The 14,401-nt window shown below is 43.5% G+C and overlaps 1 protein-coding gene across 3 annotated transcripts in view; it reads right to left on the bottom strand.

The window, feature by feature from the left end:
* Window positions 1-949: 949 nt before the first annotated feature.
* The window catches only part of LOC121706213 (TANK-binding kinase 1-binding protein 1-like), a 19,489-nt gene continuing 6,037 nt past the window's right edge, over window positions 950-14,401 (bottom strand). The window contains exons 2-10 of one of the 3 annotated variants that reach the window (XM_042087746.1): window positions 13,613-13,841; window positions 12,440-12,565; window positions 11,364-11,468; window positions 9,621-9,810; window positions 7,983-8,173; window positions 5,452-5,513; window positions 4,141-4,256; window positions 2,502-3,205; window positions 950-2,082 (exon numbers count right to left, since the gene is read on the bottom strand). In XM_042087746.1, the coding sequence (XP_041943680.1) occupies window positions 1,954-2,082; window positions 2,502-3,205; window positions 4,141-4,256; window positions 5,452-5,513; window positions 7,983-8,173; window positions 9,621-9,810; window positions 11,364-11,468; window positions 12,440-12,565; window positions 13,613-13,831 (1,842 nt within the window). In that variant the 5' untranslated portion in view covers window positions 13,832-13,841 and the 3' untranslated portion in view covers window positions 950-1,953. Of the gene's footprint in view, window positions 2,083-2,501; window positions 3,206-4,140; window positions 4,257-5,451; window positions 5,514-7,982; window positions 8,174-9,620; window positions 9,811-11,363; window positions 11,469-12,439; window positions 12,873-13,606; window positions 13,842-14,401 lie in introns of those variants that run through there. The other 2 variants (XM_042087745.1, XM_042087747.1) reach the window with 2 other exon arrangements.

Here is a 14,401-nt window from a genome sequence, read left to right as displayed (position 1 = left end):
TATTCTGACAGTATTGTGAAGGCCATTTGCAGAATTATTTCTAGTCTCACGGCTCCCACACACAGCTGCGTTCCGTGAACGCATTCCAGTGGGTGTTCCCGACGGTAGCTATGCAAATGACTTGAAGTAAAACCGTAATGTGATTGGTTGGTGCCGTCCGTAGATTGGCTTGATTGGCCGGTGCCGTCTGTCGGTGCAGCAACAGCTGAACTCCTCAACGCGAGCAGCGGGAGAAATGCGACGCGACGGACCCACAATTCAGTTCGGCAACGGATCACGTGAGCCCATTTAAAGTGAATGGGATGCGTCTCCAGCACATAGACAGTAAAAGACCTGGACGAACAGACTCCGTCGTTTTCAATGGGAGGGCACTGAGTCAAATAGAACGATTTTTCAGTTGGTCCCCCCCAGTACTGCGCAGACTCACACCATCAACGCGATGCACGCAGCTGTGTGTGGGAGCTGTTACCTAGTTAACTGGATTTGTAGTTCCATAGTCAGACACCGAGCACACTGTCAAGGTCAAATGCTTTTGCAGTACTACACTGCTATGTCCCCTTATTTCAGTGGCTGTATTTGTCTGTATTTCGAAAAGCGTCACCTGGTGGTTGATTCTGACATTGTCTTTTCTGACCTCTTTTTGTGCATCACAGTTGTGTTTTACTTCAAGTGTTTTTCAAGATTTATGTTTATGGTCTATGGTATTTTTGCCAAGTGCTTTTTAGGACCTCTGGGTTTTTTTCTTTACCACTAGATAACACTGTTTGCACGACTGCTCAAATTGCTATACTTGTAAAAACTAAAGATTTTCCTGCAATGCCATATCCATTTTGTGATGTATTTTAAACAGATACACTTGCATGATTTATTTCTATTTTATTATTATTATTATTATTATTATTATTATTATTATTATGATAAAGTAACCAAGAAACATGAACAAGTCTTGTTTTGCATGGCTTAAAAAATGCCTAATAGTTTCCACTAGGGGGAATGGAATAAGTCTTAAAGGGCCTTATGTACACAAAAATAAAATCCAACATGGCTGTCAGATGGGATATTGATACGAGGTATTTTAAGCTAGAAATCACTTGCGCTGTGCCCTTTCCATAGTACAAAGACTGAAGACGGCGTCAATAGTTTCACCTAATGTAGGCCTGGTGTTGATCAAGGCCTTAGAAGCCCTCAAAAGCCGTCAGAAGAGAGTCGTTTCCAACTGTCTCTGTTCACCTGAATTGAACCTCTCCAGTGCAGACACTACAAACACAGCAAATGTGCTGACAACAATTCCCATATAAAATTAGTGCCAAGACTGTTAATTCCAAGAGTTTACAGATTCTAGTAAGAGTGATTTGAGCCCTTCGTCAGCTTATATTGGTAGACTGAGAAGAAAATATCACAGTTCTGATCACGCTACCGAGCTGTTACAAACAGAAAACTTTTTGGCAGCTTGGTGTCAAAGCTTGCCAAAGAGCGTGTCCATGCTGTAGTCATAGCCATTAAAATACGGTAATGGATTCTCTGGATTTCAGTGTCCAGAATTTGGCCTCAGTCTGAACCCTATTCTCCAACATCCTCAGTGCAGTTAAGACTTTCTCTTTCACTCTCTCTCTCTCTCGTCATGTCATGTCATGTCTTTCCCAGTGACAGGAAGAAATATTACAAAAAAACAATGTAGTTAGAAATGCATTATCAAGCTATTAAGCTAAATCACCTTTGAGGATCACTCCCCTCTCATCAGCAGAGTGCCCTGGCAGGAGAGTAAAATATCAGGGTTTAAAATATGGCTTAGGTATACCAGTGGGACAGTTGGGGAGGAGAGAACACTGTACAGTTGCTTAGAAAGGAAGAACAACCTGGGCCTCATTCCCAAAGACTGTCCTTTCCATTCCTGGCCTGGCCAGCTGTGCTGCTATTACCACTGTGGCCACAAGGGGCAGTGTTTGGCACAGCTCAGATCTTGCTGTTCTCCAGGTGTGTGTCGATGTGTTTGATGAGCGCATCATCCGGGTAGTCGGTGGGGAAAGTCAGCTGGCACAGCGGGCAGCTGCGGGCTCTGTTCTCCTCCGTCTCCATCCACAGCTGCAGGACATACACGCACACATGCACACACACATACGCACACACACAGGGATTAGTCACACAACCACACAGCAAGCCTCCTGGTACAAATCTGGCCCAGTGGGAATGTAGTTAGTTTAGGACACTTTCATCTGTGGCATAAAATCATAATTGGTGCTCTTTAAAATGTTCTACATTGGACCATTTCTCCGCTAAGAACCAATTGATGGCACACCACATCCCCAAGATCTATTAAAGAGTTTCCTCTGAAGGGAAAGACTTGATCTCTGAATCAATTTTAAACATGGGTGTGATAAACACACCAAAATTGCATTTAGAGTTTAAGTGAGGATTTCTACTTAAATGCCTAAAAAATGATCAGCTTTGAGGGTGGACACTACTGCTTCAAATGTGAAATCCTCTAACATCACATCACTCACATTGATGGAGGGCCATGACTGGGCATGGTCGGCAAGGAGATGCCCCTGCAGGTGGCAGGTGAGGGTGCTGGGTCCCTCCGGCGCGGGGAATGGCGGGCACGGGGGCAGGACAGCGCCCAGCGTTCTCGGTGGGCTGTGCACGGGCGATGGGCAGTGCCAGTCCTCCTCCTCGTCCGAGGACTGCGGCGGTGTGACCAGCGGCGCGGGCGCCAGCGAGGCCACCACGGAGGGGTCCTCCAGGCGGCACAGGTGCCGCATCTCCATCAGCGGGAACGCCAGCTCCAGATCCAGCTCCAGGCCGCGGTGGTGACGCGCCGGGCTGCCCCCCAGACTGCCCCCCATGCCGCCGCCAAGGCTGCCCCCGTGGGCGGACGCGGGCCTGGTACCGGCCAGAGATGCCCTGGGCAGCCGCTGGTAACCCCCCGCCCCGCCCATGACGTGCGGCTTGGGGAGGGTGGACACTGGGTCGCACAGCAGGCGGGCGTGGCTGGGCGGGCGGCCGTGAGACGAGGGGTCGGACATCTCGGAGTAGCTACGACGACCCTGGAAGCGCTCGCGCAGCCGGCTGGTGGGCGGGCGGCTGGTGTAGGAGGCGGGGCCCGCCGTGGGGGAGATGGGGGGTGAGGGGCGCAAGCGGTCGGGGGAGGGGGACGGCCGCTGGGACGAGGGCGAGCAGCGCTGGGATGCAGGAGAGTGACGCAAGACTGTGCAGAGAGAGAGAGAGCAAAACATCTAACATTACAACACTGCACTAAGAGATAGCAAGGCTTTAGGACTATGGCGGGAGGACTTTGGGGAATGTAATATAACTGCAGAGGTGATCTGGTTTGCAGGTAACGATAGGGGTATTTAGAGGGGGTAGATAAGATTATGGGGTATTTTTGAAGAACTTTAACTACTTTAGGTAATGGGGGTACAGTATGTGGATGAGGTTCATTATAGAAGCAATATGATGAGGGGTATCTGAGGCTGCGATGCCTTAGGGGCCGGGGGAGAAACAGTGACTCATACTGCTATTTCTACCCGCTTCCTGCTGAGATAACTTTGCAACTGCGAGTGATTCATTAATAACTGATCTGATTAAAGCACTGCGTCTATAATGGAAATCCTGCCGTAGTCATCTCTGCGTCAATAAGACACCCCCATATTTATCATGCGTCATACATCATATGTCATAGTAATTCACATACTTAAATATTCTTATGATCAATTAATTATTGTGATAATAATCAGATTATGATGATGATTATCTTATTGTAATAGAGCAGCTAAATGATTACTTATTAAAATTCTTGCAAAGAATGCAAGCAAAAGTACTTGGACTTCTGTGTCTATGTGGAGATGGTGAGTGAGTTGGTATGACTGTGTGTGTGTGTGTGTGTGTGTGTGTGTGTGAGAGAGAGAGAGAGAGAGAGAGAGACAGAGATACTGAGAGTGTTAGTGTAACTGTATGTGTGTGTGTGTGTGTGTGTGTGTATGTGTGTGTGTGTGTGTGTGTGAGAAAGAGAGAGAGAGATACTTAGAGTGTTAGTGTTACTGTGTTAGTGTAACTGTATGTGTGTGTGTGTGTGTGTGTGTGTGTGTGTATGTGTGTGTGTGTGTGAGAGAGAGAGAGAGTTATCTTTATTCACCAACAGACCTGGGCTTTGCTGTTCTTGGGCAGTTTGCCTAAAGATCTCACTCTGTTTGGCAGCCAGAGAGCGAACTCGGCCCAGCTCCTCAGTGAGCTCAGTGTAGGCCAGAGCCAGATTCACTCTGAGAGACAGAGACAGAGAGGGAGGGAGGGAGAGAGGATGAAAGAGAGAGAAAAGGAGAGAGAGTAGGAAAGAGTCAAAATGAGAAAGAGAGAATTAGAAAGATAGACAGAGGGAAGATGAAGAAATGAGAGATGAGAAAAGATCAGAGAGATAGGCAGAAAGAGAATGAGTGAAATAGACAGAGAGAAGAGAAAGAAACAGAATAAGAGAGAAAGATTGAAGCAGAGAGACCAAATAAAGTTAATCAACAAAGGATTCGGGAGATAAAGAGAGATGATAGAGGTAGAGAGAGAGGAAGAACCATAGGATACAGAGATGAGGAGAAGAAGAAAAAAATCATTACCATAAAATTATAGATTCCAAGAAAGTTCAAAGAGATGACAAAACTGATGAAAAAGAGAACAAGAGAGAGAGAGAGAATAGGGAGATAGCAGACTAAAAAAAGAGAGCTCTCCCATCACTGCATTTGATAACAAATTGCTGGGTCTTCTCGTCTAAGTGCCCTCTATGTTCCATTCACTGAATGTGAAACACTGTTAATTGCAGATGGATCCTGCACGAGAGAATCAATTGTTCTCAATGATTTACTGAAACTGTAAAAAGCCTGAGGCTCGAGCCTCTCACCAATCAAACTAATGAAGCACTTTCACTGGGCTTGGAAAGCATCATTTCAGCATTGGGGATGCCCTTTCAGTGGGGCAAACATTTACTTAGCCAAACCACAATGGCCTTTAATGGTGGTTGCTCATATGGTATTTATGGCTGCATAAGAGCATTCACTGAAAGGCAAGGCAGTGAATAGCACAATCTAAGTTGTTGTTTTTTTCCCATTATTACACTAATAACACATGATGTAAGAATGCTACAATTAAGCTTATTTTGTGACTAGCACTAAAAACAACCACTAACTACTCCAACCACTAACACACAAACACAGCTAAAAGGCATCGAAATACAGTTGGAAAGGCCTGTAGTTGGAAATGAAAAAAAATGAAAGAAAAGCAACACAAGGTAACAAATCAATGCTGTATTCTAAAACTGAAACACAAAATATGTCACAGAATTCCACAGGACATATATCATCAGGGTTATGGTTATTAGGAGTAACATCCTCTTCTTCAGGCTACAAGACATTTAACATGAGGGTTATGATTATCAGGAGTAGGACCCTACATTTTAGGACCATAACTCACTGTTCATCTCCTGCTTTCTTGATCCACTCTACATCACAGTGTTCACAGGTCGTTGGCATTTCCTGAGGGACAAGCAAACTTTAATTAGTGAATATTTCTCCATTTATATTTTGTTTAAAGGTTGTATCAGCGATGGCGGGGTAACGTCACTTCTGTTGATGTTCAAACAAAACAGAGAGCTAGCTCGCTACTCCCTCCCCCTCCCTCCCATGCAATTGAAACTCTCCTAAATGCGCATCTCGTCGGTTATTGGTTGGAACACTTTATTTTGCTTTTGAGTGGTTGGCAACACTTGTTGTTCGCAATTGTTTTTGTGTGACAGCCTGCTTACAGGGTGGGCAGCTAGCGGATCGTTAGGACAGATTAGATGAATGTGATCATTTATTGTTGGGCCTTTTTTGGGCCTGCAATCGCTGATACAACCTATTAATCAAGCTAAAGTGTGCAAGTGTGTGTGTGGGTGTGTGTGATTCAACACCTGTGTACATTGCAAAGGCACACCCAATATCCCTTTGTGGGGAGATTGTGTGATTCCTTCAGAGTTTCTCTTTGAAAATAACCCAAAAAACCTTTTCTACGCTTGGTGGTGACTGCGATGGAAGTATTATACTGAGCTGGAGAGAGAGAGGAAGTACCCCCCACCCACATAATTTAAGGCAACCTCCAGCCCCTGGAAGGGTGGCGTACGCACGTTTTTTTGTGCGTACGTTCGTTTTGTGCCCATGTGCCCATTATAAATCACAAATGAATGTCAACTTGTGCGCAGCCGGATGGTTTTAGGTCTCTGCCTTGTAAACCCCCCTTCATCAATATCATTAGCATATGTTTTAATGAAATCAATGGCCTAAAAGCTGTAGCCTATGTAAAATTATATATTGAAAACATTGTATAGGCCTAGCCTATGCCATCTGATGTTAACTAGCCTATATGCGTCAGTTCAAATAGCTTAACTAATTATGTTTTTTACAGCAAAGCTTTCTGGAAAGACATCGTATGCATCCATGTCCATTGTCCTCGGCTCGCTTTCATTCCTTTTGCTTGCAGTAATGTGAATAATCAACATTTAGTAGCCTATGTTTAGGCCTACTTTGTAGAAAAAAAATTGGGTAGGCCTACCTTATGAAGGAAAGACCTAGGCCTACAGTATATTCCTGTATGTTATGGTACAGTAGGCTACTGTACGTTTCCAATATGACCCATGGTAATATGCTGATTTAGTCTACAAAACAGAGGACTAAATTAAGCGTGATATGTCATGTAGGCTTAACGTTTCTTTTAGGATAGGCTATGTTTTGCTGAAAAAGTAGCCTAGTTCGCCAGTCATTATTCATTCATTCTGCATATCTTTGCTATCGTTTTCTTTAAATAATGTCCAATGGCTTAAACATTGTCCTTTATTGTTGCTTTAGGCCTACCTTTATATTCTAGCCTACATTATTCAACTCACGTACTGTCATCTGATCTTGGGCACTGCCAGTCAAAAAAAAGCAAACAGGTGCGCGCTCTGCACCTCTATATGCAACTCCGACGCAACACTAAATATGAAGATGCCTTGCTTTCAGAAGATAACTTCCGTCCCTTGGTTGTGTAGGCTATATATGATATAGTATATCTATAGCCTACACTGTATAGCTTACATTCAAATATTACCTTTCTTTTACGAAGCTGGGAATAGGCCTATGAACGCAAATTAGGATGTAGTGGAGGGTAAACGCGAGTAAACGCAGTTTATCCACGGTCCACCTCTGAAATGTCAGAAATAGAGTTTAGGCCTACCCACCTCTTATTAGAGTTTATCCACCTTTATTCACTTTTAACATTCAAAACTGTATTATCCAATACTATCCTATATTCCCAATACTGTACAATAACCTCCACCATTATCAAACGTGTTCTAAATGCCTTATTAAAAAATCCGATACCGCTTGGCGCAGTCCACCTCACCGAGATTGCTTAATTCATAGTTCACCCACCTCTTATTTTACCACTACATCCCTGGCACAAATGTACTTTTCCTCTCCTAAACGAGGGCAATTGTACATTTTATGTTCAATATTAGATTGGTGAGAACACTAAATATACTAGATCACCTGTATAAATGTTTCAATCATTCTATCGTAGGTCTTTGTGTTTTTTTTTATAGATATTATGAAATAAGTAAACTATACGTTTTTTCACTTTCTTAAGTGGGCTATAGTTCTCATTAGCAGTTTTATGCTAAACCATGAAACATTAAGCTGCGTCCAAAAACGTCTTCTGATATTGTTAATGCATATGGCAAAGAAAGACATGATCGTTGGTCTTGGAATTTTGATCGCACTTAGACCTCAGATTACTTGCAGTACCCCGGCATTACCACAAGGAAATGGTCGTACGTCAAGTTTGAACCTGACGTGGAGATAAGCACTTTTCCACGTCAAAGACGGTTTTTATAAATCTGAGCGTTGACATGGATTTGAGCGTACGCACCGTCTAAGATCAAATCTGTGCGTAAGAACGTTTTATAAATGAGGCCCCTGGTGTTGGCTGACCTGTCTCTGACTCTGTAGTTGCCGGATCTCTTCCTGAAGCCGCTCTAGCTCCGCCTTCAGCTCCTCTTCCCTCTGACACGCCCCCTGGGCCTCGTGCCTGGCCCCCTCTAGCTCCGCCTCCAGCCTCTGCACTTTAAGGTCAGACAGAGCGTCCAGGCTGCGGGAGCTCTGCAGAGTCGGCCCACGGCACTCTGTGGCAAACAGAAGTCAATAAAGAATCAGAAATACAAGATACAACCATACACACAAAAAAGTATAATTATTTATAATTTGATTATTATTAATAATCTATTATTAGACGCATAGATACATAGATAGATATCATAACAGTTATTATAAGATATGAAGAGTTTAGTTCCAAAACGCTATATCCTCCATTTTAATGAATTTTCATAAATCTTTTTTTTTTTACATTTTGTTCTCCAAGTAATTTTAGTGGAACTGTAATTGGGTTATTGTTACTACACTTATCTTCACTCAATCAAAACAACACAACTGCAATTTTATTGATATGAAGAGTTTGGTTGGTTGGCTATATCTCCATTTTTGAAAACAATAAGTCATGTTATTATTTAACTGTCAATCAATCAATATTATTGATTGATTGACAGTTAAATAATAACATGATACTATATCTACCTATGTATCTGAGCTGTATATATATATATATATATATATATATATATATATATATATATGAAGAGTTTGGTTGGTTGGCTATATCTCCATTTTTGAAAACAATAAGTCATGTTATTATTTAACTGTCAATGATTGACAGTTAAATAATAACATGACTTATTGTTTTCAAAAATGGAGATATAGCCAACCAACCAAACTCTTCATATATATATATATATATATATATATATACAGCTCAGATACATAGGTAGATATAGCAATAATGACACAAGTAAAGAGAGTGACAGAAAGAGAGAGAGAGGGAGAGAAACAAAGAAATTCATGCATGGGACAGAGATACTAACAGTGTGCATACCATACAGGAATAGTCATTTGAAGTTGCAGGGGCTTAGTCATAGCAAACGTGTGAATTAGCTTTTCTCACTCAACCAAAGCAAGTCCCACTCAAGTCCCACTTGCAGAGGATTAAGGGTGAGAACAGCACACTGGGGTGTTTGCTGTTTCATACCGGGGCAGTCAAGAGAGGTGTGATGACTTAATTAACCTTGAGTGTTGCTTCTGCCTCCTGGTTAGAGCAGCTGCAATGTCAGTGAGCATGCACAGGCTAATCTACTAGCGAGGGCCTGTGTCCAGAGTGCTCTGGTAACATTACCACTTACAGTATATCTGCGCTGCTGTGTAGCTGTAGGTATTGTCTGACTTTGGTATGCAGCTGCTGCTGTGACTGTAGGCTGTGTGTGTGTGTGTGTGTGTGTGTGTGTGTGTGTGTGTGTGTGTGTGTGTTTCTGCAAGTTTTTTCTGCATAAGTGTGTGTGTGTGTGTGTGTGCGTGTGTGTGCATGTGCATGTGTGTTTTTGTGTGTGTGTGTGTGTGCATGTGTGTGTTAGTGTGCGTGTGTGTGTGTGTGTGTGTGGTGTGTGTGTGTGTGTGTGTGTGTGTGTGTGTGTGTGTGTGTGTGTGTGTGTGTGTGTAGCCATGTGTGAGTGTGCTTCCACTGACCATGAGGCACGTCCAGGCTGGTGTGCAGCTGTAGGTGGTGCATGTCTTTGGCGCGCACATGCGGCTGTGTCTGTGGAGAGTCTTTGCCGCTGCGCACACGGGAGCCGAGCTTCTGCAGCGAGTCGTCCCTCTGTCTTAGGGCCGCCTCCAGACCGTGGATACGCTCCACATGCTGCTCCGCCAGAGAGGTCTATACATACACACACCACACATGCACACACACACACATACACACACACACATGCACACACACACACTCAAACTCACTCACACACACACACACACACACACACACACACAGAAACAAACAGACCCAGAGACACACACACACACACAAACAGACAGGCACACATGTACACAGACACACATACACACACACACACACACACACAAACAGACAGACGCACATGTCCACAGACACACACACACACACACACACACACACACACACACACACACACACACACACACACACATACGCACACATATACAGGTTTCCTTTAGCTAATCAAAAATATAGATGCAAACACACACAATACATGAACTGATTTATAATTGGCAGCAGTATTGTTATTTACATGTGTCAGTAGCTAAACTTGAACATCACTGTAGCCCAGACAAATCACAAAACCAGGCCTGAGGAGAGAACAGAGGATAAATAATACACGACTCTGGAGCCCAGTGCATGAATAATACAGACTGTTTCCTTTGTGGATCAGTTGAAATGTGTTTAATTTGGATAGTTAGGGTTGATTATACAGTATGCATATGTTTTTAAAGGTTATGTGAATACTGTTAGTAAAAAAAGATTTTTTTTGCTAACATCTGGCCATGAGAACGGTCCTTTTATAAGGGGTGACAATGGATTATTCATCTATAATAATCCTCGACATGTAGTAGTCATCACATACATCGTTATGGAGTATTATGCCAAAGATTAAAAGACATCATGGATGGATTATGAAGTTTTTGTCTCTGATAACATAACTACTAATATAATACTCTGATAAATACTAAACTACAGTAGATTTAAATTCACATGGCAGGTTAAGTAAATGATGCATACTGTAGAAAGATCTTTGACAGGTGTGAGCACAACATATCTCTCTGTGGGAAGTGATGGATTTGTCACCACGTCTGGCAACACTTCATTCCTGAGACTTGAAAAGAGGCCAGGTGACATTGGCATCAGCATGTTGTGTTGCATGTAATCTGAGTACCTAGAAGCTCGCATCATGCTGAACGAACTTCTGGGCCAAAATCTTCACAACTGGAAAACAGCTACTTTCAGAGACGCCCACTGATCTCACTTCTGTTGTGTTCTTGGGCAAATGTTCCTACTGAAATCAGTGCGAAATGGCTGCCGATACAAACGTAATTGAAGCATGTTTAGAGTCGATTTTTGAAGAAACTGAAGTTCGTAACAACATTTGCTTTAAACCTCTGCAGAAGTTATAAAAGGCTAACCAGAGATGGCTACAAAAGCAAACTAAACTCCATCGTTTTGGTTGTTAGTCCGCTGTCAGCAGTATTTTCATGAAACACAGTACATGTGCATACTAATAAAGTCTGCCACCTCTCCGCGATTGGCTATTGAAAAAAGCTTTGTTCCAAATCCCAGAGACATTCCCCCCGCCCTATTTTCCCCTGAATCCAGGTGTAGTCCTCTCTAGACTATGTTGCATGTGACCTCTGACATCTCAAAAGTGTTGTGAGAGTCCAGTAGGAGGAGCTGTGCCTCACCATCTTGTCCAGGTCCCTTTGCACGTTGCTCTTTTCCAGGTGGATCTTCTCATACGCCTGGATGACATCCTCCAGCCTCTCCTCCCGCTCCTTGCTCTTCTGAAGCTTAAACCACAGAGAGAGGAAAGGCACACATGTCAGGCTAGAGAAGAGGGGTGATTTTAAAAGGTATCTATTGACAAAAACACATGGCAAGTGTAGACAGAAAATATCTGACACAAAATAAACCTGTGTGAATTACCATATTATCTGTGTTGGGGAAGTTATTTTTTGTAATAGTGGGTCAAATGTCTTGTGTTTGGGAGGTGACAGCCAGTTACCTCCTGTGTAAAGGAGTTCATGTTATGGTTGAGTGGCAGTTACCCCCTATGTGAGGGAGTTGAAGTTGGGTTTAAGTGGCAGAACTTCCTGTATGAGGGAGTTGAAGTTGTGCTTCAGTGGCAGTTACCCCCTTTGTGAGGGAGTTGAAGCTGTGCTTCAGTGGCAGTTACCCCCTATGTGAGGGCGTTGAAGTTGTGTTTGAGTGACAGTTACCCCCTATGCGAGGGAGTTTGAAGTTATGTTTGATTGGCAGTTACTTCCTGTGTGAGGGAGTTCAAGTTGTGTTTGAATGGGAGTTACCCCCTATGTGAGGGAGTTGAAGTTGTGCTTCAGTGGCAGTCACTTTTTAGGGAGGTGACAGCCAGTTACCTCCTGTGTAAAGGAGTTCATGTTGTGGTTGAGTGGCAGTTACCCCCTATGTGAGGGAGTTGAAGTTGGGTTTAAGTGGCAGAACTTCCTGTATGAGGGAGTTGAAGTTGTGCTTCAGTGGCAGTTACCCCCTTTGTGAGGAAGTTGAGGTTGTGTTTGAGTGACAGTTACCCCCTATGTGAGGAAGTTGAGGTTGTGTTTGAATGGCAGTTACCCCCTATGCGAGGGAGTTTGAAGTTATGTTTGATTGGCAGTTACTTCCTGTGTGAGGGAGTTCAAGTTGTGTTTGAATGGGAGTTACCCCCTATGTGAGGGAGTTGAAGTTGTGCTTCAGTGGCAGTCACTTTTTTGTGAGGGAGTTGAAGTTGTGTTTCAGTGGCGGTTACCTCCTGTGTGAGGGAGTTGATTTTCTGCTGCAGGCTGCTGCTATCACTCATCATGAGGCTGGACTCTTTGGGCTCACAGGAGCAACAGGGGCTCCGCTCCTCCCCAAACTCACTGATCATGGGGAACTACAAGGGGAGAAAGGAAAGAGAGAGACAGACAGACAGACAGAGAGAGAGAGAGATTGATGGGGTATGTAATGATATGTGGTCTTTTCATAGCAAATAAAATGTAAATTATAATCTTAAGGGGAAAGAAAACATAGACTAGGACTAAGAGGATTTGTTGGAGTGGGAACTAAAGGAGAATATAAGAAAGAAGAGAAGAGAAATAGATCAAGAAGGGAGGAGAAGAGAAAGAGAACAAAAAAGAACAAGAAGAGAAGGAAGGAGAGAAGAGGGCGAGGTCAGGTGAGTCTATCTGAGAAAAGGAGGGCTAGAGAGAGATGAGGGGATGAAGTGAAGGAGAGGTCAGAGTAAAAATAAAACCAGAGTCAAATTTAGAAGTGTCACAAATTGATTTCTGACATTCAAGGTGAAAAAGGTAATCTTACAGCTCCTCTATAAAAACCCTTTCTTAACAACAACAAATTCTCTAGGCTTAAAGGTGCAGTCAGCAATTGCTTAGGAGGTCGCATTTGCTTATGTTTATAGTTATATTTTAAATTATTAGCAGACATTTTTGTCCAAGACAATGTACATTATATTTTAACCAAAGGCCAAACACACCAGAGAGGTAGGTCACCCCTCCCTTCAGTATTCCCAGAGAAACTCCACACAGGTTTCATTTTTGTTTGGGGGACAGGCTGCCCCCACTTAGTTTGTTTCCAGTTTTCAGTGCCTGGGCTGCCTACAGAGATCTTTTTTTTTTTTAACAGTGTACTCACGGAATGGGCAGCTAGTGAGGAATGGGCAGATGGTGAGGAGATGATTGCTGAATGTGACAAAAAAATGTAATGGACTTGAAATTGCGTACAAATTGCTGACTGCACCTCTAACAAGCTTTTATTACAACCCACATACTGTATATGTCATAGACGACATCATCTGAGGGCTTTAAGGGGCCTAAAACTTAAAGCATCTCTCTACAGAGACATCAGCTCTCCAAGCAGGATTCCCAAATGATTCCTGTTAACGGTCACTTTTGGCTAAGTTGTGTAACATTCTCACCTTGACCTCGTAATTCCTGAGCTTGTGCTTGATGCTGATGTTCTCGCGCTCCAAGCTGGCCAGCCGGGTCTTGATGTCGTGGTAGGCGGCAGCCAGGGCGAAGTGCGATGTGGGGTACATGTCTTCAGAGAGCGGCGAGCTGGACCAGCCCATCCCACAGCCGTCCTCCCGCAAACCCTCCACACTGCCCAGGAGACTCAGCTCACTGCTGAACAAAGAGTCCATTACTCAGCTCCTGATGGGGAGAGGGGGAGAGAGAGAGAGAGAGAGAGAGAGAGAGAGAGAGAGAGAGAGAGAGAGAGAGAGAGTGCGAGAGAGAGAGAGAGCGAGAGAGAGGGGGGGTGTAGACAGAGAAGGGATGACAAGAAAGGGGGAATAAGGAAAGGGGAAAAAAGGAAGAGCAATAGGTGTGGGATAAAGATGGGGGAGAGAGACCAAGACATATAGAGGCAGAGTAAGAGAGAGAGAGAGAGAGAGAGAGTATAGAGATAGAGAGAGGAAAAATTAAGGTAGGGAGGAAATGTAAGAAAGAAAGAAAATTGCCATTAAAGAAAACGATTAGAGAAACAATCCATCAATCATTTCACATGTGGTATTTCATACATTCACTAAGCTGACTGCTCTTATTCATGTTCAGCCTTTTAAAAGGAAGCCTAAAATAGGTCACCATGATGACTGTGCTCATGCAATCACTCAACCCAAAACATGAATAGCATTCTGGGTAGGCTGCTTATTTTTCTCAAAAATATGTCAAAACAAATCACCAATGCATTCCTAAGACACTATTTCAGCCTG

The sequence above is a fragment of the Alosa sapidissima genome, chromosome 3 (genome assembly GCF_018492685.1).
Source record: "Alosa sapidissima isolate fAloSap1 chromosome 3, fAloSap1.pri, whole genome shotgun sequence".
Classification (NCBI taxonomy): Eukaryota; Metazoa; Chordata; class Actinopteri; order Clupeiformes; family Clupeidae; genus Alosa; species Alosa sapidissima.
Note: the sequence above shows the minus strand (reverse complement) of the source record. Positions and strands in the feature narration are given on the sequence as shown.